This window comes from Agelaius tricolor, unplaced genomic scaffold (assembly GCF_023055355.1).
Source record: "Agelaius tricolor isolate 1412-34295 unplaced genomic scaffold, bAgeTri1.0.p SCAF_55, whole genome shotgun sequence".
In the NCBI taxonomy this organism is placed as follows: Eukaryota; Metazoa; Chordata; class Aves; order Passeriformes; family Icteridae; genus Agelaius; species Agelaius tricolor.
In genome coordinates this window covers 1,934,844-1,958,252 of record NW_027269315.1, presented here as the reverse complement: position 1 = coordinate 1,958,252, position 23,409 = coordinate 1,934,844, and the positions used below count along the sequence as shown (strand labels likewise).

General features: G+C 43.9%; 1 protein-coding gene across 1 annotated transcript in view; it reads right to left on the bottom strand.

The window, feature by feature from the left end:
* The window catches only part of R3HDM2 (R3H domain containing 2), a 91,756-nt gene that overhangs the window by 30,200 nt on the left and 38,147 nt on the right, over positions 1-23,409 (bottom strand). The window contains 13 exon segments of the mRNA XM_071456167.1: positions 224-333; positions 336-386; positions 3,406-3,638; positions 6,491-6,522; positions 9,568-9,663; positions 12,001-12,109; positions 13,896-14,036; positions 14,252-14,311; positions 16,599-16,677; positions 18,079-18,205; positions 18,379-18,465; positions 20,745-20,786; positions 22,754-22,952. Coding sequence (XP_071312268.1) covers positions 224-333; positions 336-386; positions 3,406-3,638; positions 6,491-6,522; positions 9,568-9,663; positions 12,001-12,109; positions 13,896-14,036; positions 14,252-14,311; positions 16,599-16,677; positions 18,079-18,205; positions 18,379-18,465; positions 20,745-20,786; positions 22,754-22,921 — 1,335 coding nt within the window. The 5' untranslated portion in view covers positions 22,922-22,952.

Sequence of the window (23,409 nt, the reverse complement as noted above, 5' to 3'; positions counted from 1 at the left end):
AAAAGCAGAATTACTGCTTCAGCAAAAAAGCTGAATTACTTTCAGTTTGTCTTCAAAAATGAGACAAACTTTGAGTCGTGATCTAAATTTCCTGAGAATTTCCTGAGAATTTCTGCATCGTGTTAAGAAAACCAAGTAAAGCAAGAAACAGAAAATAGGCAGATGTATTCTAGCAAGGTTATGAACCACATTTTACCCCCCCAAATTGCCCCGTGGGACTCACCTGGGACATGATGGGGCTGCTGATGGGCGGCTGCTGCTGCTGCTGCTGCTGCTGCTGGGCCGGGGGGAGCCCGGGCGGCTGCGGGGCCGAGCAGGGCAGGAGGGCACGGCGGCCTGGGATGAGGGGGACGGGCTGCAGCCCTCGGGGGCAGCCAGCACCAAACCTGCAGCACAGAGAGACAGAGAGAGGGGCACAGAGAGCTGGGAGGCAGCAGGGAAGCAGCAGGGAGCGGGGAACAGAGCAGGGGAGGGCACCTGTAGGATGCATCTGACTGCACTGAGCCAGGGGGCTGAACTATTATTCTATTCTATTCTATTCTATTCTATTCTATTCTATTCTATTCCATTCCATTCCATTCCACTCCATTCCACTCCACTCTATTCCATTCCACTCTATTCCATTCCATTCCATTCCATTCCATTCCATTCCATTCCATTCTATTTTATTTTATTCCATTCCATTCCATTCCATTCCATTCTACTCTATTCTATTCCCTTCCATTCCATTCTATTCCATTCCACACCATTCCATTCCATTCCACTCCACTCTATTCTATTCCACTCTATTCTATTCTATTCTATTCTATTCTATTCTATTCTATTCTATTCCATTCCATTCCATTCTATTCTATTCCATTCTGCTCCATTCCATTCTATTCCATTCTATTCCATTCCTTTCCATTCTATTCTATTCCGTTCCATTCCATTCCATTCCACTCCATTCCATTCTTTCCTTTCCATTCCATTCCATTCCATTCCATTCCATTCCATTCCATTCCATTCCATTCCATTCCATTCCATTCCACTCCATTCCACTCCATTCCATTCCGTTCCCTTCCATTCCGTTCCCTTCCATTCCTTTCCATTCTATTCCATTCCATTCCACTCTATTCCATCCTTTCCTTTCCTTTCCTTTCCTTTCCTTTCCTTTCCTTTCCTTTCCTTTCCTTTCCTTTCCTTTCCTTTCCTTTCCTTTCCTTTCCTTTCCTTTCCTTTCCTTTCCTTTCCACTCCATTCCACTCCATTCCACTCCATTCCACTCCATTCCACTGTTAGGGGCACCTAGCACCACACCTGGAACAGAACAGAGTCCTGGATGTGCCCCCCCAACACCCAGGTGTCCTTTGGCAGGCAAAGATTTCCAGTTCCCCAACCCAAATTTATTCAGCCAGGTGCCCTTTGGCAGGTAAAGGGCTCCAGTTTCCCCAACCCCAAATCCACCTCCCATGTGCCCTTTTCCATGCCAAGACCCCCATTCCCTAGCCCAGGTGCCCTTTTCCATGCAAAGATCTCCATTTCCAGAACCCAAAATCCATCTCTCAGGTGCCCTTTTCCATGCCAAGATCCCCATTCCCCCAACCTAAAATCCACCTCCCAGGTGCCCTTGTCCATGTAAAGATCCCCCATTTCCCCCAGCCCTAAATCAGTCTGCCAGGTGTCCTTTAGGAGAGAAAGATCTCCATTTCCCCAACCCAAAATCCATCTCCCAGGTGCCCTTTTTCATGCAAAGATCCCCATTTCCCCAACCCAAAATCCATCTCCCAGGTGCCCTTTTTCACATAAAGATCTCCATTTCCCCAGCCCTAAATCCACCTCCCAGATGCCCTTTTTCATGTAAAGATCTCCATTCCCCCCAGCCCAAAATCCATCTCCCAGGTGCCCTTTGGCAGGTAAAGGGCTCCAGTTTCCCCAGCCCTAAATCCACCTCCCAGGTGCCCTTTCTCAGGTAAAGAGCTCCAGTTCCTCAACCCAACATCTGCCAGTGCTGGTGACAGACTGGAGACCATGGAGACATCCAGGTGCCCTTTTCCATGTAAAGATCCCCATTTCCAGAACCCCAAATCCATCTCCCAGGTGCCCTTTTCCTTGCCAAGATCCCCCTTCCCTATCCCAGGTGCCCTTTTCCATGTAAAGATTCCCATTTCCAGAATCCAAAATCCATCTCCCAGGTGCCCTTTGGCAGGTAAAGGGCTCCAGTTTCCCCAGCCCTAAATCCATCTCCCAGGTGCCCTTTTTCAGTTCAAGATCCCCATTTCCCCAACCCCAAATCCATCTCCCAGGTGCCCTTTTCCATGCCAAGACCCCCATTCCCTACCCCAGGTGCCCTTTTCCATACCAAGACCCCCATTCCCTATCCCAGGTGCCCTTTTCCATGCAAAGATCCCCATTTCCCCAACCCAAAATCCACCTCTCAGGTGCCCTTTGGCAGGTAAAGATCCCCATTTCCCCCAGCCCTAAATCCATCTCCCAGGTGCCCTTTTTCAGTTCAAGATCCCCATTCCCCCAACCCCAAATCCACCTCCCAGGTGCCCTTTTCCATGCCAAGACCCCCATTCCCTATCCCAGGTGCCCTTTTCCATGCCAAGACCCCCATTCCCTATCCCAGGTGCCCTTTTCCATGTAAAGATTCCCATTTCCAGAACCCAAAATCCATCTCTCAGGTGCCCTTTTCCATGCCAAGATCCCCATTCCCCCAACCTAAAATCCACCTCCCAGGTGCCCTTGTCCATGTAAAGATCCCCATTTCCCCCAGCCCTAAATCAGTCTGCCAGGTGTCCTTTAGGAGAGAAAGATCTCCATTTCCCCAACCCAAAATCCATCTCCCAGGTGCCCTTTTTCACATAAAGATCTCCATTTCCCCAGCCCTAAATCCACCTCCCAGATGCCCTTTTTCATGTAAAGATCTCCATTCCCCCAGCCCAAAATCCATCTCCCAGGTGCCCTTTGGCAGGTAAAGGGCTCCAGTTTCCCCAGCCCTAAATCCACCTCCCAGGTGCCCTTTCTCAGGTAAAGAGCTCCAGTTCCTCAACCCAACATCTGCCAGTGCTGGTGACAGACTGGAGACCATGGAGACATCCAGGTGCCCTTTTCCATGTAAAGATCTCCATTCCCCAACCTAAAATCCACCTCCCAGGTGCCCTTTCTCATGTAAAGATCCCCATTTCCCCCAGCCCTCAATCAGTCTGCCAGGTGCCCTTTCTCAGGTAAAGAGCTCCAGTTCCCCAACCTAAAATCCATCTCCCAGGTGCCCTTTTCCATGCCAAGATCCCCATTCCCCCAACCCCAAATCCATCTCCCAGGTGCCCTTTTCCATGTAAAGATCCCCATTTCCAGAACCCCAAATCCATCTCCCAGGTGCCCTTTTCCACACCAAGACCCCCGTTCCCCCCTGCCCTCCTGTACCTGCCCGTGAGCTCCTGCTGCCGGCGCTGCCCTTGCTGCTGCCCACGCTGTCCCCTCTGGTGAGGATGGAGATGCCACTGAAGCTGCTGGCTTTGGTGACAGGCGGCCTCAGGCTGCGGATGGAGCCGTCAGAGTCCGTGCTGCTCCAGGGACGCGGCTCCAGGGATTTGATGTCGCTCTCGGTGCTGCTCTGGCGGCTGCCAGGGCTCCTGCCCAGCCCTTCCCGGGCGCCCCTGCAGGGAGGGCACGACTCAAACCGGGCTCCAGGGCAGGGACAGGGCCAGAGCTGCTGCTGCTGCTGCACCAGTGCCCCCAGTGTGCTGGGCCTGGGAGCCTTTTGGGGCAGTGTGACAGCAAAAAAGGACAGGACACGGGTTGGAGAGGACACAGGTGCAGCAGGGAAGGGATAGGTTGGATGTCAGGAGGAAAATTTTCCACCAAAAGAATAATAAAGCACTGGAATGCTCTTCCCAGGGAGGTGGTGGAATCACCATCTCTGTGATGTGGTTAAGGAAAGGCTGGACAGGCACTGGGTGCTACAGTCTGGGTGAGGTGTGAGGGCACAGGTTGGACTCGATGGTCTGAGAGGGCTCTTCCAACCTCATCATTCTGTGATTCTGGGATTGATTCTGGGATTGGTTCTGGGATTGATTCTGGGATTGATTCTGGGATTGATTCTGGGATTGATTCTGGGATTCTGGGATTGATTCTGTGATTCTGGGATTGATTCTGGGATTCTGGGATTGATTCTGTGATTGATTCTGGGATTGACTCTGTGATTCTGGGATTGATTCTGTGATTCATTCTGTGATTCTGGGATTGATTCTGGGATTGATTCTGGGATTGATTCTGTGATTCTGGGATTGATTCTGGGAGTGATTCTGTGATTGATTCTGGGATTCTGTGATTCATTCTGTGATTCTGGGATTGATTCTGGGATTGATTCTGTGATTGATTCTGGGATTGATTCTGGGATTCTGGGATTGATTCTGGGAGTGATTCTGTGATTGATTCTGGGATTCTGTGATTCATTCTGTGATTCTGGGATTGATTCTGGGATTCTGGGATTGATTCTGGGATAGATTTTGGGATTGATTCTGGGATTGATTCTGGGATTCTGGGATTGATTCTGGGATTGATTCTATGATTCATTCTGTGATTCTGGGATTGATTTTGGGATTGATTCTGGGATTGATTCTGTGATTCTGTGATTGATTCTGGGATTGATTCTGGGATTCTGGGATTCTGTGATTGATTCTGGGATTCTGTGAATCTGTGATTGATTCTGTGATTGAGGGATTCATTCTGTGATTGATTCTGTGATCCTGTGATTCATTCTGTGATTCTGTGATTCATTCTGTGATTCTGTGATTGAGGGATTCATTCTGTGATTCTGTGATTCATTCTGGGATTCTGTGATTGATTCATTCTGTGATTGATTGATTCTGTGATTGATTCTGTGATTCTGTGATTGAGGGATTCATTCTGGGATTCTGTGATTGATTCATTCTGGGATTCTGTGATTGATTCATTCTGTGATTCATTCTGTGATTCTGTGATCCTGTGACCCCTCTGACTCAAGGAGAGCTCTGCATTTTGACCTGAGGCCATGGAAAAGGCTCCCAGAATTGACTGATTTTGGGATCACTGCAGTGATTTTGGTGGCACTGAGGTCATGGCTGTGCAGTTGATTACAAGTGTGTGATTTCACTTTTCTGCCAAAATCCAGCAGGCAGAAAGGCAGGGATGAGCATTTCCTATCTTTTTGGGAGAAAAAGAGGATTGAAAACTGCTGGAATTCCTCCCTGCCATTGCCACCCTCCTTTTGAATTTTAAACAGCCAAAAAGGACTCAAAATTGAAAGAAAACACTTTTAGAAAACTCCCCTGGGGCATTCAGCGTGGCATGGCACAAATAAATCACAGGGAAATCCCTGCAAATCTGCCCCTGCCTGTGAGAGCAACAAGAAAAGCATTCTGTGGGGAGTGTGAGGAGGGAAAATCAACATTTTAGAGTCTCCCAGGGCAGAATTCACCCTCAGCAGCTCAGATGGAGCCTGAGACACTTCAGTGTCACCTTGAAATCACCCAGAATGGATAAGCAGGGATTAGGGACAGCCCTGCCTGATCCTGGCACTGTAAGGGCAGGGATTTCCTGTCCTTTTTGGGGGGAAAAAAGAGATTTGAAAACTGCTGGAATTCCTCAATTCCTCCCTGCCATTCTCACCCTCCTTTTTCATTTTATTTTTGAAAGGAAAAAACAAAAACCCTTCAGGGCAGGGATTCCCTGTCCTTTTTGGGGGAAAAAAGAGATTTGAAAACTGCTGGAATTCCTCAATTCCTCCCTGCCGTTCTCACCCTCCTTTTTCATTTTATTTTTGAAAGGAAAAAACAAAAACCCTTCAGGGCAGGGATTCCCTGTCCTTTTTGGGGGAAAAAAGAGATTTGAAAACTGCTGGAATTCCTCAATTCCTCCCTGCCGTTCTCACCCTCCTTTTTCATTTTATTTTTGAAAGGAAAAAACAAAAACCCTTCAAGGCAGGGATTCCCTGTCCTTTTTGGGGGAAAAAAGAGATTTGGAAACTGCTGGAATTCCTCCCTGCCGTTCTCACCCTCCTTTTTCATTTTATTTTTGAAAGGAAAAAACAAAAACCCTTCAGGGCAGGGATTCCCTGTCCTTTTTGGGGGAAAAAAGAGATTTGGAAACTGCTGGAATTCCTCAATTCCTCCCTGCCGTTCTCACCCTCCTTTTTCATTTTATTTTTGAAAGGAAAAAACAAAAACCCTTCAGGGCAGGGATTCCCTGTCCTTTTTGGGGGAAAAAAGAGATTTGGAAACTGCTGGAATTCCTCCCTGCCGTTCTCACCCTCCTTTTTCATTTTATTTTTGAAAGAAAAACAAAAAACACCTTCAGTGAGTCCTGGAGCAGCTGTGCATGGCATGGCACAAAAAAAATCAAAGAGAAATCCCTGCAAATCTGCATCTGTGGGTGGGAGCTGCAAGAAAAGCATTCTGGGGGGAATGTGGAGAGGGAAAAGCAGAATTTTATGGCATTTAAAATGAAATTATACCAGGGCAGCACTCACCTGCTGTCTGTGAGGAATCCATTCTGGCCAGACTGGGAGCAGCAGCAAGGTGGAGATGGGGAGGAAAGAAAAAAAAAAGAGACTTCAAAAAAAAAATGTGGGAAAAACCCCAATTCCAGAGGGTGGGGACGGCACCCGGAGGGTGCTGAGGGTGGTGCTGAGCCCCCTGCACAGCAGATCCCTGAGGGATCCATCCAGGGAATTCCCTGATCCCTCAGGTCTCCCAGTTCCTCCCAGGAAGGACGAAATTCCTTCTAGGAAGGACGAAATTCCTCATGGGAATGCCCAAATTCCTCCTGGGAATGCCCAAATTCCTCCTAGGAAGTCCTAAATCCTTTCTAGGAATGCCCAAATCCCTCCTGAGAATACCAAATTCCTCCTAGGAAGGCCTAAATCCCTTCTAGGAATGCCCAAATCCCTCTGGGAGGGAGTAAATCCCTCCCTGGAAAGGGCTAAATTCCACCCAGAAATGGCCAAATTCCTTCTGGAAATGCCCAAATCCCTCCTGGAAATGCCCAATTCCTCATAGGAAAACCTAAATTCCTCCTGGGCAGGCCTAAATTCCTTCTGGGAATGCCCAAATCCCTCCTGGGAAGGATTAAATTCCACCTGGGAATGCCCAATTCCATATAGGAAGGTCCAAATTCCCCCTGGAAATGTCCAAATTCCCTCCTGGAAATGCCCAAATCCGTCCTGGGAATGCCAAAATTCCTTCTTGGAGTGCCCAAATCCCTCCTGAAAATACCAAATGCTTCCTAGGAAGGCCTAAATCCCTTCTAGGAATGCCCAAATTCCTCCTGGGAAGGCCCAAATCCCTCTGGGAGGGAGTAAATCCCTCCCTGGAAAGGGCTAAATTCCACCCAGAAATGGCCAAATTCCTTCTGGAAATGCCCAAATCCCTCCTGGAAATGCCCAATTCCTCATAGGAAAACCTAAATTCCTCCTGGGCAGGCCTAAATTCCTTCTGGGAATGCCCAAATCCCTCCTGGGAAGGATTAAATTCCACCTGGGAATGCCCAATTCCATATAGGAAGGTCCAAATTCCCTCCTGGAAATGTCCAAATTCCCTCCTGGAAATGCCCAAACTCCTCCTGGGAAGGCCCAAATCCCTCCCGGGAAGGACTAAATCCCTCCTAAGAAGGACTAAATTCCACCCAGAAATGCCCAAATCCCTTCTGGGAATGCCCAAATTCCTCCTGGAAATGCCCAAATCCCTCCTAGGAATGCACAATTCCTCCTGGGAAGGCCCAAATCCCTCCTAAGAAGGGCTAAATTCCACCCAGAAATGCCCAAATTCCTTCTGGGAATGCCCAAATTCCTTCTGGAAATGCCCAAACTCCTCCTGGGAAGGCCCAAATCCCTCCTGGGAAGGCCCAAATCCCTTCTGGAAATGCCCAAATTCCTCCTGGGAGTGCCCAAATTCCTCCTGGAAATGCCAAAATTCCTCCTGGGAAGGCCCAAATCCCTCCTAAGAAGGGCTAAATTCCACCCAGAAATGCCCAAATTCCTTCTGGAAATGCCCAAATCCCTCTTGGAAATGCCCAAATCCCTTCTGGGAATGCCCAAATCCCTCCTAAGAAGGGCTAAATTCCACCCAGAAATGCCCAAATCCCTCCTGGAAATGCCCAAATTCCTTCTGGGAAGGCCCAAACTCCTCCCGGGAAGGCCCAAATCCCTTCTGGGAAGGCCCAAATTCCCCCCGGGAAGGCCCAAATCCCTCCTGGAAATGCCAAATCCCTCCTGGAAATGCCCAAATCCCTCCTGGAAATGCCCAAATTCCTCCTGGGAAGGACTAAATCCCTCCTAAGAAGGGCTAAATTCCACCCAGGAAGGCCCAAATCCCTCCTAGGAATGCACAATTCCTCCTGGGAAGGCCCAAATCCCTCCTGGAAATGCCCAAATCCCTCCTGGAAATGCCCAAATTCCTCCTGGGAATGCTCAATTCCTCCTGGGAAGGACTAAATCCCTCCTAAGAAGGGCTAAATTCCGCCCAGAAATGCCCAAATCCCTCCTGGGAATGCCCAAATCCCTCCTGGAAATGCCCAAATTCCTTCTGGAAATGCCCAAATTCCTCCTGGGAGTGCCCAAATTCCTCCTGGGAAGGCCCAAATCCCTCCTGGGAAGGATTAAATCCCTCCTGAGGGCTAAATTCCACCCAAAAATGCCCAAATTCCTTCTGTAAATGCCCAAATCCCTTCTGGGAAGGATTAAATCCCCCCGGGAATGCCCAAATTCCTCCTGGAAATGCCCAATTCCTCCTTGGAGTGCCCAAATCCCTTCTGGGAATGCCCAAATCCCTCCTGGGAAGGCCCAAATCCCTCCTGGGAAGGATTAAATCCCTCCTAAGGGCTAAATTCCACCCAGGAATGGCCAAATTCCTTCTGGGAATGCCCAAATTCCTCCTGGAAATGCCCAAATCCCTCCTGGGAATGCCCAATTCTTCCTTGGAGTGCCCAAATCCCTTCTGGGAATGCCCAAATCCCTTTTGGGAAGGACTAAATCCCTCCTAAGAAGGGCTAAATTCCACCCAGGAAGGCCCAAATCCCTCCTAGGAATGCCCAAATCCCTCCTGGAAATGCCCAAATTCCTTCTGGAAATGCCCAAATTCCTTCTGGGAAGGCCCAAATCCCTCCTGGGAAGGCCCAAATCCCTCCTGGGAAGGATTAAATCCCTCCTGAGGGCTAAATTCCACCCAGGAATGCCCAAATTCCCTGGAATTTCTGGAAGGAGCAGACTAAATTCCACCCAGGAATGCCCAAATCCCTCCTGGAAATGCCCAAATCCCTCCTGGAAATGCCCAAATTCCTCCTGGGAATGCCCAAATTCCCTGGAATTTCTGGAAGGAGCAGGCTGGAGGCTGCAGCTGTGGCTCCTCCACCCCAGAAGCTCAACCACCTTTGCTGGAATCCAGCGGCCCCAAAACTCTGAGAAACGTTGGCAGGGAAAAAATCAACATCTGCAATATTGAAGGGGAAAACCTTGTGGCCCAAAGCTCCAGGAATAATAATAACAATGCTGATAATAATGATAATAAATTGGTGATTAATCATGATTTGGTGAAGGATCCCAAAACTCACCTCTCGTGCAAAGATCCTCTCCCTGACCCGCTGGTATTCCTCCTCCCGCTCCTCGATGGATTTGCTCCTTCTCCCATCCTGCAAGGGGAGTCTGATCTGAAGGGACAAACACAGCTCAGGGGTCAGCAGGAGCAGCCAGTGCTGCCAATTTTGGGTGGGAATTGTGGATTTGGTGATTTTGTGCACCTGCACCGACCTTGGAGACACCTGAGTGCAAGGATGAAGGGGCCAGGGGGTTCATTCCTGGCTGTTCCCAAATAGAAACCAGCCTGCCTGAGCTCTGCATGAGGCAGAAATCAGGAATATCACCCTGGTTTCATGGGGAAAAAATCGGGAATGTCACCATGGAAAATCAGGAATATCACCCTGGTTCCATGGGGAAAATATCAGGAATGTCACCCTGGAAAATCAGGAATATCACCCTGGAAAATCAGGAATATCACCCTGGTTTCATGGGGAAAATGTCAGGAATGTCGGCCTGGAAAATCAGGAATATCAGCCTGGAAAATCAGGAATATCACCCTGGTTCCATGGGGAAATATCAGGAATATTCAGAGGGAAAATATCAGGAATATCACCCTGGTTTCATAGGGAAAATCAGGAATATTCAGAGGGAAAATATCAGGAATATCACCCTGGTTTCATGGGGGAAATGTCAGGAATATCACCCTGGAAAATCAGGAATATCACCCTGGTTCCATGGGGAAAAACAGGAATATTCACAGGGAAAATGAGGAATATCTCCCTGGTTTCATGGGGGAAATGAGGAATATCTCCCTGGTTTCAGAAAATCAGGAATATCACCTTGGGTTAAGGGGGAAAATCAGGAATATCACCCTGATCCAATGGGGAAAATATCAGGAATATCACCCTGGAAAATCAGGAATATCACCCTGGTTTCAAAGGAAAATCTAAAAAATTCCCATCAAAAATTCCCAAAAAATTCCCATTAAAAAATTCCCATCAAAAATTCCCATCAAAAATTCCAAAAAAAAATTCCCATCTAAAAAAAATCCCCATCTAAAAAATTCACATCAAAAATTCCCATCTAAAATTCACATCTAAAAAAATTCCCATCAAAAATTCCCCAAAATTTCCCATCTAAAAAAAATTCCCATCTAAAAAATTCCCATCTAAAAAATTCAAAAAAAATTCCCATCTAAAAAAATTCCCATCAAAAATTCCCATCTAAAATTCCCATCTAAAAAATTCCCATCTAAAAAAATTCCCATCAAAAATTCCCAAAAAAATTCCTAATCTAAAAAACTCCTCCCAGAACAGGCTCAGGAATTTTTTCAGGAATTTTTTCAGGAATTTTTTCAGGAATTTTTTCAGGAATTTTTGCCCAGGGAAGCTGTGGCTGCCCCATCCCTGGAATGCCCAAGGCCAGGTTGGGGCAATGCTGCTGCTCAATGCATTTGGGATGGTGGAAAATGTCCAGGGATGGAACTGGAGGAGCTTTAAGGGTTTTTCCAAGCCCAATTATTCCATGTTTTTATGGAAATGGGAGCTGATATCATTGGGATAGGGCATGGCTTGCTGCAAGAGGAGAAAGCAAAATATTCCCAAAGAAACCTTGGAAAAAGGCTCCACTTTTTAAAACCTGGCCTGGCCTCCAGCTGATTTTGGGGAATGGAGAAGCAGAGCCATAAAACCCACAGCAATTTTTCATCCATTTCCATAAAATTGGGCAAAAAAATCTTTGATGAAATTCAGATGTTGCTGCCTGGGTGGGGTGGGAGCTTCCATGGGATGAGGGGCAGGAGAATTTTGGAGTTTTTGTGCTCCTGGGAGCTTTGCCAAGGCCGCCCTGTGCCCTCCCTCACCTGGTTGTCGTCCCGCTCCAGGGAAAATCAGGAATATCAACCTGGTTTCACAGGGAAAATCAGGAATATCACCCTGGTTTCACAGGGAAAATCAGGAATATCTCCCTGGTTTCATGGGGGAAATGAGGAATATCTCCCTGGTTTCAGAAAATCAGGAATATCACCTTGGGTTAAGGGGGAAAATCAGGAATATCACCCTGATCCAATGGGGAAAATATCAGGAATCTCACCCTGGAAAATCAGGAATATCACCCTGGTTTCAAGAGGGAAAATCAGGAATACCACCATGGTCACTGGTTCCATGAGGAAAAGCAGCAATATTCAGAGGGAAAATCAGGAATATCACCTTGGTTTAAGGGGGAAAATCAAGAATATCACCCTGGTTTCAAAGGAAAATCTAAAAAATTCCCATCAAAAATTCCCCTGATCCAGTTGGGGAATGGAGAAGCAGAGCCATAAAACCCACAGCAATTCTCCATCCATTTCTATAAAATTGGGCAAAAAAATCTTTGATGAAATTCAGATGTTGCTGCCTGGGTGGGGTGGGAGCTTCCATGGGATGAGGGGCAGGAGAATTTTGGAGTTTTTGTGCTGTGCCCTCCCTCACCTGGTTGTCGTCCCGCTCCATGCTGGTGTCATCCCTCTTCAGGATGAACCTCTGAGGGAATTCTGCGCTCTTCTCGTCCTTGATGTGCTCAGAGAATCTCTGCTCGGGGCTGCAAGAGAACCAGCCCTTGTTAGGAGGGGAAAAAAAGCAGTTTTAAGGTGAAATTTGGGTGAAATTTGGGTGAAAATTGGGGGAAATTTGGGGGAAATTTGGGGGAAATTTCAGCTCCTGTCCCTTCCTCCAGGAGCTGTGGAGAGGCAGGGAGGGCTGGAAGGAAAAGGTTTTTCTTCCCTGTGCCCCTTCATTCTGTGATTCTGGTTCTAGAGAGGGAGCTTCACCTCTAATGAGGTAAAACAAAAATGTAAATGTGGTGTGGAACCCATCCTGGTACAGAGGATTCCTGGGATGTGGGGAAGGGAGAGGGGAAAGGGGAAGGAAAAAGGGAAAAGGGAAAGAGAAGGGGAAGGAGAAGGGAAAGGGGAAGGAGAAGGAGAAGGAGAAGGAGAAGGAGAAGGAGAAGGAGAAGGAGAAGGAGAAGGAGAAGGAGAAGGAGAAGGGGAAGGAAAAGGGGAAGGAAAAGGGGAAGGAAAAGGGGAAGGAAAAGGGGAAGGAAAAGGGGAAGGAGAAGGGGGAAAAGAAGGGGGAAAAGAAGGGGGAAAAGAAGGGGAAGGGAAAGGGAAAAGGGAAAGAGAAAAAGGGAAAGAGGAAGGAAAGGAAAAAGGGGAAGGGGATGAGAGAAGAAGAAGGGGAAGAAGGAAAAAGGAAAAGGGGAAAGGGAAAAGGGAAAAGGGGAAAGGGAAAAGGGAAAAGGGAAAGGGAAAAGGGAATGGGAAAAGGGGAAGAGGAAGAAGACGGGGAAGAAGAAGGGGAAGGAGAAGGGGAAGGGGGAAAAGAAGGGGGAAAAGAAGGGGGAAAAGAAGGGGAAGGGAAAGGGAAAAGGGAAAGAGAAAAAGGGAAAGAGGAAGGAAAGGAAAAAGGGGAAGGGGAAGAAGAAGGGAAAGAAGAAGGGGAAGGAGAAGGGAAGGGAAAGAGGGAAAAGGGAAGAGGAAGGAAAAGGAAAATGGGGAAGGGGATGAGAGAAGAAGAAGGGGAAGAAGGAAAAAGGGAAAGGGCAAAAGGGGAAGGGAAAAGGGAAAGGGAAAAGGGGAAGGGAAAAGGGGAAGGGAAAAGGGGAAGAGGAAGAAGACAGGGAAGAAGAAGGGGAAGGAGAAGAAGAAGGGGAAGAGAATGGGAAAGGAAAAAGGGAAAAAGGGAAGAGATGGAGAAGGGGAAAAGCAAGGGGAAGGAATCAAGGGGAAGGAATCAAGGGGAAGGAAGAAAAGGGAAGGTAGAAAGGGGAAGGAAGAAAGGGGAAGGAGGAAAGGGGAAGGAAGAAAGGGGAAAAGCAAGGGAAAGGAAGAAGGGGAAGGAAGCAGGGGAAGGAAGAAAGAGGAAAAGCAAGGGAAAGGAAGCAGGGAAGGAAGCAGGGAAGGAAGCAGGGAAGGAGCAAGGGGAAGGAGGAATGGGGAAGGAGGAAAGGGGAAGGAAGCAGGGAAGGAGCAAGGGGAAAAGCAAAGGAAAGGAAGCAGGGAAGGAGGCAGGGAAGGAGGCAGGGAAGGAAGCAGGGGAAAAGCAAAGGAAAGGAAGCAGGGAAGGAGCAAGGGGAAGGAAGCAGGGAAGGAAGCAGGGAAGGAGGAATGGGGAAGGAAGCAGGGAAGGAGGAAAGGGGAAGGAAGCAGGGAAGGAGCAAAGGAAGGAAGCAGGGAAGGAAGCAGGGAAGGAGCAAGGGAAGGAGCAAGGGAAGGAAGCAGGGAAGGAGGAAAGGGGAAGGAAGCAGGGAAGGAAGCAGGGAAGGAGCAAGGGGAAAAGCAAAGGGAAGGAGCAAAGGAAAGGAAGCAGGGAAGGAAGGCGCTTACATTCGCGTGTTGCTGGTCTTGTTGATGATCACAGCCTTGCCAGTCTGGTCCACGTTGTGATCCATGCCGAAGTACGCGGCCACGCGGTGCAGCAGCATGCGGTGGTACGAGGTCATCTGGGGGAACTTCTTGAACTGATTGCTGGGGGACAGGGACAGGGACAGGGACAGGGACAGTCACTTCCACCCCTGCCACCTCAGGGTGTGCAGGAGAACATCCTCACCCTGCTCCAAATCCCCAAATTCCCAAATCTCCGTTGGGAAATTCCCCTTGCTCGGCACAGACTCCAGCACCACTGGTTTTCAAATACACTGAATTGAACAGCAGATTTTTCAAAGACAATGAATTAAACTTACTTGTTATCACTAATGAACTCCAGAATCTCCTGTTCCAACTTGAGCAGCATCATTCTGTCCCTGTCAGGGTAAAAAGAAAGATTGAAAAGGTGACTTTAGGGATAGGGAGCAGCATTCCCTGCTGCCAAGCCCTGTCCTGCAGCAGAAAAAGTCACAGGAGGAAGGGAGATCTGATTTTACACAGAAATGGGCTAAAAAAACTCCAGGTTTTTCAAATACTCTGAATTAAACAGCAGATTTTTCAATAAGACTGAATTGAACACAGATTTTCCAAAGACATTGAATTAAACAGCAGATTTTTCAAATACATTGAATTGAACACCAGATTTTCCAAAGACACTGAATTAAACACAGATTTTCCAAATACATTGAATTAAACAGCAGATTTTTCAAATACTCTGAATTGAACACCAGATTTTCCAAAGACACTGAATTAAACAGCAGATTTTCCAAAGACACTGAATTAAACACAGATTTTCCAAATACACTGAATTGGACACCAGATTTTTCTAATACACTGAATTGAACACCAGATTTTTCAAATACATTGAATTAAACAGCAGATTTTTCAAATACTCTTAATTGAACTTCAGGTTTTTCAAATACACTGAATTGAACAGCAGATTTTCCAAATACACTGAATTAAACACCAGATTTTTCAAATACTCTGAATTGAACAGCAGATTTTTCAAATACACTGAATTGGACACCAGATTTTTCAAATACATTGAATTAAACACAGATTTTTCAAAGACACTGAATTGAACAGCAGATTTTCCAAATACACTGAATTAAACAGCAGATTTTTCAAATACACTGAATTAAACAGCAGATTTTCCAAATACTCTGAATTGAACACAGATTTTCCAAATACACTGAATTGAACACAGATTTTTCACATACACTGAATTGAACACAGGTTTTCCAAATACACTGAATTGAACACAGATTTTTCAAATACACTGAATTAAACAGCAGATTTTTCAAAGACACTGAATTAAACACAGATTTTTCAAAGACACTGAATTAAACACAGATTTTCCAAATACACTGAATTGAACAGCAGATTTTCCAAATACATTGAATTAAACAGCAGATTTTTCAAATACATTGAATTGAACACAGATTTTCCAAATACACTGAATTGAACACCAGATTTTCCAAATACACTGAATTGAACACAGATTTTTCAAAGACACTGAATTGAACACAGATTTTTCACATACACTGAATTGAACACAGATTTCTCAAATACATTGAATTAAACACAGATTTTTCAAAGACACAGAATTGAACACCAGATTTTCCAAATACACTGAATTGAATACCAGATTTTTCAAAGACACAGAATTAAACACAGATTTTTCAAATACACTGAATTGAACACAGATTTTTCAAATAATCTGAATTGAATACCAGATTTTCCAAATAATCTGAATTGAACCAGATTTTCCAAATACACTGAATTAAACAGCAGATTTTTCAAATACTCTGAATTGAACAGCAGATTTTTCAAATACATTGAATTAAACACAGATTTTTCAATAAGACACAGAATTGAACAGCAGATTTTCCAAATACTCTGAATTAAACACAGATTTTTCAAAGACACTGAATTAAACACAGATTTTCCAAATACACTGAATTGGACACCAGATTTTTCAAATACATTGAATTGAACAGAAGATTTTTCAAATACACTGAATTAAACAGCAGATTTTCCAAATACATTGAATTAAACACCAGATTTTTCAAATACACTGAATTAAACACAGATTTTTCACATACACAGAATTAAACACAGATTTTTCACATACACAGAATTAAACACAGATTTTCCAAATACACTGAATTGGACAGCAGATTTTTCAAATACTCTGAATTAAACACAGATTTTTCACATCCACAGAATTAAACACAGATTTTCCAAATACACAGAATTAAACACAGATTTCCCACATACACAGAATTAAACACAGATTTTTTCCAGTTTAAGGTTGCTTTGCTAACAATGCCTGGCTTTGGAAAGCCTCAATCTCTGCTGGAAGCTCCAACTTTGCCATTCCCTGCCAACCTCTCCTCAATCCCACTGATTATTCCCTTTACAGGCTGGCACTTGAAAACCCTTTATAGAAAAGAGTTAAAACCATTTAAATTTCTTTCTTTGCATTGAAACAAATTATTTGTCCTTCTCTCTTCACATTTGGAATTGAGCAGGATATATAAAATTACAGTTGTGCTTTTAGTTTTTGGTAACTCTTGGAATTCCAAAGAGGAAAATACAGAAATATTTGCAGCAATGGACACACAGAGCCCTCAGGGAGTTGTTTTATTGACCATGACTTACCTTGGGTTTTTTTTCAGTGTATTTACTAAAAATTCATGCAAATCTATTCCAGTGGAGTCTGTATATTCCTGGCTGGAATCTGGAAAAAAAAAGCAACAATGGAAGTAGAAAAAATTTAAAAAATCATTGGGGTAGCACAGAGAGAGAAGGAAAAATGGGGGAAAGGAAAAAAGGGGGGAAAGGAAAAAAGGGGGAAAAGGAAAAAGGGGGAAAGGAATAAAGGAGGAAAAGGATAAAAGGGGAAAGGGAATAGAAGGGAAAAGGAAAAAAGGGGGGAAAGGAAAAAAGGGGAAAAGGAAAAAGAGGGGAAAAAGAAAAAAGGGGGGAAAGGAAAAATAGGGGGAAAAGGAAAAAATGGGGAAAGGGGAAAAAGGGGAGAAGGGGAAAAAGGAGGGAAAGGAAAAAGAGTGAAAGGAATAAAGGAGGAAAAGGAAAAAAGGGGAAAAGGAAAAAAGGGGGAAAAGGGAAAAAAGGGGGAAAGGATAAAAGGGGGGGAAAAGGAAAAAAGGGGGGAAAAGGAAAAAAGGGGGGAAGGAAAAAATGGGGGAAAGGAAAAAAGGGGGAAAGGAAAAAATGGGGGAAGGAAAAAAGGGGGAAAGGGAAAAAAGGGGAAAAGGGAAAAAGGGGGAAAAGGAGAAAAAATGGGGGGAAAGGAAAAAATGGGGAAAGGATAAAAGGGGGAAAGGAAAAAAGGGGGAAAGGAAATAAAGGGGGGAAAGGCAAAAAGGGGGAAAGGATAAAAGGGGGGAAAGGAAAAATGGGGGAACGAAAAAAGGGGAGAAGGGGAAAAAGGGGGAAAAAGAAAAAAGGGGAAAAGGAAAAAAGGGGAAAAGGAAAAAAGGGGAAAAGGAATAAAGGAGGAAAAGGAAAAAATGGGGAGAAAGGAAAAAATGTAGGGAAGGAAATAGAGGGGGGAAAGAAAAAAGGGGGAAAGGAAAAAAGGGGGGAAAGCAAAAAAGGGGAAAAGGGAAAAAAGGGGGAAAAAGAAAAAAGGGGAAAAAGGAAAAAAGGGGGGAAAAGGAAAAGAGTGAAAGGAATAAAGGAGCAAAAGGAATAAAGGAGGAAAAGGGAAAAAAGGGGGGAAGGAAAAAAGGGGGGAAAGGAAAACAGTGAAAGGAATAAAGGAGGAAAAGGAAAAAGGGGAAAAGGGAAAAAAGGGGAAAAGGAAAAAGGGATGAGTGTAGGTGAACCTGGAGAAGAGAAGAATCCAGGGAGACCTTGGAGCTCCCTCCAGTGCCTCATTTTTTCTACTAATAAATACTTTACCTATTAAATAAACCAATTTTTTCCCACTTTTCTCCAAAAAAAAAAAATCTTTTCCCCAAACCAATTTAAAAAAAACCACTTAAGTTTATTTTCTAAAAAAAAAAAAAAAAATTAAAAATTTTTCTCCCAAATTTACCCTAAACCAAAACAAAAAAAACCAAACACCCCCAACCACCTGTCCCACTTCCAGAAGGTTCCCAGAGCAGCACCTGACCTCGAGAGAGCATCTTCCTTGGTGTTTTTTCTTTATTTTTCTCTTTTTCTTCTTTCTCCACCCCATCTTTGGTGGATTTCTCCTCCTCCTTGTCGGAGGGGCAGCTCACGTGCAGCTGGATGATGTCCTGGGGGGGAGAAAAATCCAGGAGGTTCAGCCATTCCCTGAGCAGAAAAGCAGCTCAGGAAGGTCTCAAAAAGCCCTTGTAGGAATTTTTTTGGCTCCTCAGGGCAAGGCCTGGATAATTTTGGATTTTTTCTGGGTTTCCAAAAGCTCAAATTTGTCTCGTTCTGGGCCTACCTGAGACTCCAGCAGCCCATCCACGAAGGGGCCTGAGGATTCCTCACACACAGCCAAGCTCCTGACCAGTTTAAGCTTTGAGTTGGACTGGAAAAGATGAAAAAAAAGGGGAATAATTACGAGATCTCAGCTAAAATTCACACTTGAATTCCTGCAGCTGCATTCCCGAGGCACCAGCGCAGCCATTCCCAATTAAATCCCAATTAATCTGCCCAATAAGAGGAATATTCCCCTCAATATACAGATACAGAATGACTTGGAATCCCTGAATAATCCCTGAATAATCAGTTATTTTATTCCTTCAACCTTTAAAGCATAAAATTCCCAATTAATCTGCCCAGTAAGAGGAATATTCCCTCAATATAAAGATACACAATGACTTGGAATCCCTGAATAATCAGTTATTTTAATAAAGGAATATTCCCTCAATATACAGATATAGAATGACCTGAAATCCCTGAACAATTAATTATTTTATTCCTTCAGCCTTTAAAGCATAAAATTCCCAATTAATCTGCCCAATAAGAGGAATATTCCCCTCAATATACAGATACAGAATGACCTGAAATCCTTGAACAATTAATTATTTTAATAAAAGGAATATTCCCCTCAATACACAGATATAGAATAAGCTGGAATCCTTGAATAATCCCTGAATAATCAGTTATTTTAATAAGAGGAATACTCCCTTCAATATACAGATACAGAATGACTTGGAATCCCTGAACAATTAATTGTTTTATTCCTTCAGCCTTTAAAGCATAAAATTCCCAATTAATCTGCCTAATAAGAGGAATTTTCCCCTCAATATACAGATATAGAATGACCTGAAATCCCTGAACAATCAGTTATTTTAATAAGAGGAATATTCCCTCAATATAAAGATACACAACTATTTGGAATTCCAGAACAATCCATTATTTTATTCCTTTTATTTATTGAAGCATAAAATTCCCAATTAATCTGCCCAATAAGAGGAATATTCCCCTCAATATGCAGATATAGAATGACCTGGAATCCCTGAAAAATCCCTGAATAATCAGTTATTTTAATAAAGGAATATTCCCCTCAATATACAGATATAGAATGACCTGGAATCCCTGAACAATCAGTTATTTTAATAAGAGGAATACTCCCTTCAATATACAGATACAGAATTACTTGGAATCCCTGAACAATTAATTCTTTTATTCCTTCAGCCTTTAAAGCATAAAATTCCCAATTAATCTGCCCAATAAGAGGAATATTCCCCTCAATATACAGATATAGAATGACCTGGAATCCCTGAACAATTAATTATTTTAATAAGAGGAATATTCCCCTCAATATAAAGATACACAATTATTTGGAATCCCTGAACAATCAGTTATTTTATTCCTTTTATTCATTGAAGCATAAAATTCCCAATTAATCTGCCCAATAAGAGGGATATTCCCCTCAATATAAAGATACACAATGACCTGAAATCCCTGAACAATTAATTATTTTAATAAGAGGAATATTCCCTCAATATACAGATATAGAATGACCTGAAATCCTTCAACAATTAATTATTTTAATAAGAGGAGTATTCCCCTCAATATAAAGATACACAATGATTTGGAATCCCTGAATAATCCCTGAATAATCAGTTATTTTATTCCTTCAACCTTTAAAGCATAAAATTCCCAATTAATCTGCCCAATAAGAGGAATATTCCCCTCAACATACAGATACAGAATGACTTGGAATCCCTGAACAATCAGTTATTTTATTCCTTCAGCCTTTAAAGCATAAAATTCCCAATTAATCTGCCCAATAAGAGGAATATTCCCCTCAATATACAGATATAGAATGACCTGAAATCCCTGAACAATTAATTCTTTTATTCCTTCAGCCTTTAAAGCATAAAATTCCCAATTAATCTGCCCAACAAAAGGAATATTCCCCTCAATATACAGATACAGAATGACCTGAAATCCTTGAACAATTAATTATTTTAATAAAAGGAATATTCCCCTCAATACACAGATATAGAATAAGCTGGAATCCTTGAATAATCCCTGAATAATCAGTTATTTTAATAAGAGGAATATTCCCCTCAACATACAGATATAGAATGACCTGAAATCCCTGAACAATCAATTATTTTATTCCTTCAGCCTTTAAAGCAAACTTTAGCTGGGAAATTCCCTGCCTCAATTCTCCCTGACTTCCAGCCAGAGCAATTCCAGCTTTTTTCCTGTTGGAAAGGAGCACATGGAAATCCCTGTCCTGAGGCACCACCTGCTTTTCCAGGGACAGGAAAGGCTCAGGAGCAGCAGCCAAAGCTGGGCTCAAGAATTGGAGCAGCCCAAAGGAAATTGGGGGAGCAGCAGAGCTCCTACCTTGGCTCTTTTCCTGGCGTGGCCGTGACTCGACGTTCGCTTCTGCGGAGAGAGGAAAAGGCAAAGATTTAATCTGGGAATTCCCTGCCCTTCCTGGCACATAAAGAGGGGTCAGGACAGAGAGGCTGCTGGGGCTGGACCTGGCTGGGAAGGGTTTGAGGAGGTGTCCATGCTGCAAAACAAAAGGGAATTTTATTTGTCATTGGTTAGAGGTGAGGCAGTTGTAGATTTCTGTGCCTCTGCCACAAACCAATCCTCCCTCCAGGAGCTATCTCCTGTTAATTGGTCATTAATTATTAATTATCTCCTGTTCACAGGCCATTAATTATGAATTATCTGCTGTTCATGGGGCAATGAGTGTCCCTGCATGGCTGATAAAATTCCATCATCCCACTGGGAGATGAGAGCCCAGGGGAGGAGCCAAACATTCCTGCCTGGATACAATCTGAGATTTCAAACATTCCTACCTGGATATAATCTGAGATTTCAAACATTCCTACCTGGACACAATCTGAGATTTCAAACATTCCTACCTGGATACAATCTGAGATTTCACACATTCCTGCCTGGATACAATCTGAGATTTCAAACATTGCTACCCAGATAGAATCTGAGATTTCAAACATTCCTGCCTGGATACAATCAGAGATTTCAACCATTCCTGCCTGGATACAATCTGAGATTTCAAACATTCCTGCCTGGATACAATCTGAGATTTCAAACATTCCTACACAGTTATAATCTGAGATTTCAAACATTCCTACCCAGATAAAATCTGAGATTTCAAACATTCCTACCTGGATAGAGTCTGAGATTTCAAACATTCCTGCCTGGATACAATCTGAGGTTTCAAACATTCCTACCTGGATATAATCGGAGGTTTCAAACATTCCTACCTGGATACAATCTGAGATTTCAAACATTCCTACCTGGATCTAATCTAAGATTTCAAACATTCCTACCTGGATACAATCGGAGGTTTCAAACATTCCTACCTGGACACAATCTGAGATTTCAAACATTCCTACCTGATGGAATCTGAGATTTCTAACATTCCTACCTGGATACAATCTGAGATTTCAAGCATTCCTACCTGGGTATAATCTGAAATTTCAAGCATTCCTACTTGGATATAATCTGAGATTTCAAACATTCCTACCTGGCAGGGCAGTGGAATAACTGAATTATTATTTTGAAATAGTACATTGAAATTGAAATATTATTTTGAAATATTGAAATGGAAATATTATATTGAAATTGAAATATATTGAAATATTGAAATGGAAATATTATCTTGAAATGGAAGTATTATATTGAAATATTATATTGGAATATTCAATAGAAATAGAAATATTGTATTGGGATATTGTATTGGGATATTGTATTGGGATATTGAAATTGGGATATTGAAATTGGGATACTGAAATTGGGATATTGTATTGGGATATTGTACTGGGATATTGAATTGGGATATTGAATTGGAATATTGTATTGGAATATTGAATTGGGATATTGTATTGGGATATTGAATTGGGATATTGAATTGGGATATTGCATTGGGATATTGATTTGGGATATTGATTTGGGATATTGTATTGGGATATTGTACTGGGATATTGAATTGGGATATTGAATTGGGATATTGAATTGGGATATTGAATTGGGATATTGTATTGGGATATTGAATTGGGATATTGAATTGGGATATTGAATTGGGATATTGATTTGGGATATTGATTTGGGATATTGAATTGGGATATTGTATTGGGATATTGAATTGGGATATTGTATTGGGATATTGAATTGGGATATTGAATTGGGATATTGCATTGGGATATTGCATTGGAACATTGCATTGGAATGGAAATATCTCAGCCTCTGTGGCCAGGAGGGCCCATGCAGAGGAAGGGAGCCGCCTGCCCGGCCTGGGCCCCCCGTGTGGCTCTGGGTGCTCTGGGAAGGGAAGGGGAGCAGCAGGGGAGGGCTCAGCTGGCCCTGCCCACGCTCACCTGGGACTCCTGGCGCACGCTGACCTCCTCCCCGCCATCCTTCTCCACCTCCTCCTTGCTTGGTGACCTGGACACGTATTTGGTTTTGTTCACAGACTCCTCCACCACCTTTTTTTCTGATTCCTTCATAATTTCCAGGGACTCCTGTGCCGTGTTGCTGTTGGACATCTTCAGAGGCCTCCGCCGCAGCGACGGGCACCTGCAGGGACGAGGGACAGCTCAGCACTGAGCTCCTCTCTGCACACAAACTCTTCCAGACTCAAGCTGGAATTTCCTTGGAGCCCAGCACGTGCACAGATCCCAAATCAAGCCCTCAGATTGTGATGGACAAAAACTCTCCGACAGTTCAGAGTTAGAAAGTGGATGTTTGTTGTGGGATAGCTCCCAAATAACTTTGGCACATCCCATTCCCAATATGGATATTGATCTAGCACCAATATCCAAAAACTCTCTGATAGTTTAGAGTTAGAAATTGGATGTTTGTTGTGGGATAACTCCCAAATAACTCTGGGACATCCCATTCCCAATATGGGTATTGATCTAGCACCAATATCCAAAAACTCTCTAAGAGTTTAAAGTTAGAAAGTGGATATTTATTGTGGGATAACTCCCAAACAACGTTGGTACAGCCCATTCCCAGTATGGATATTGATTTA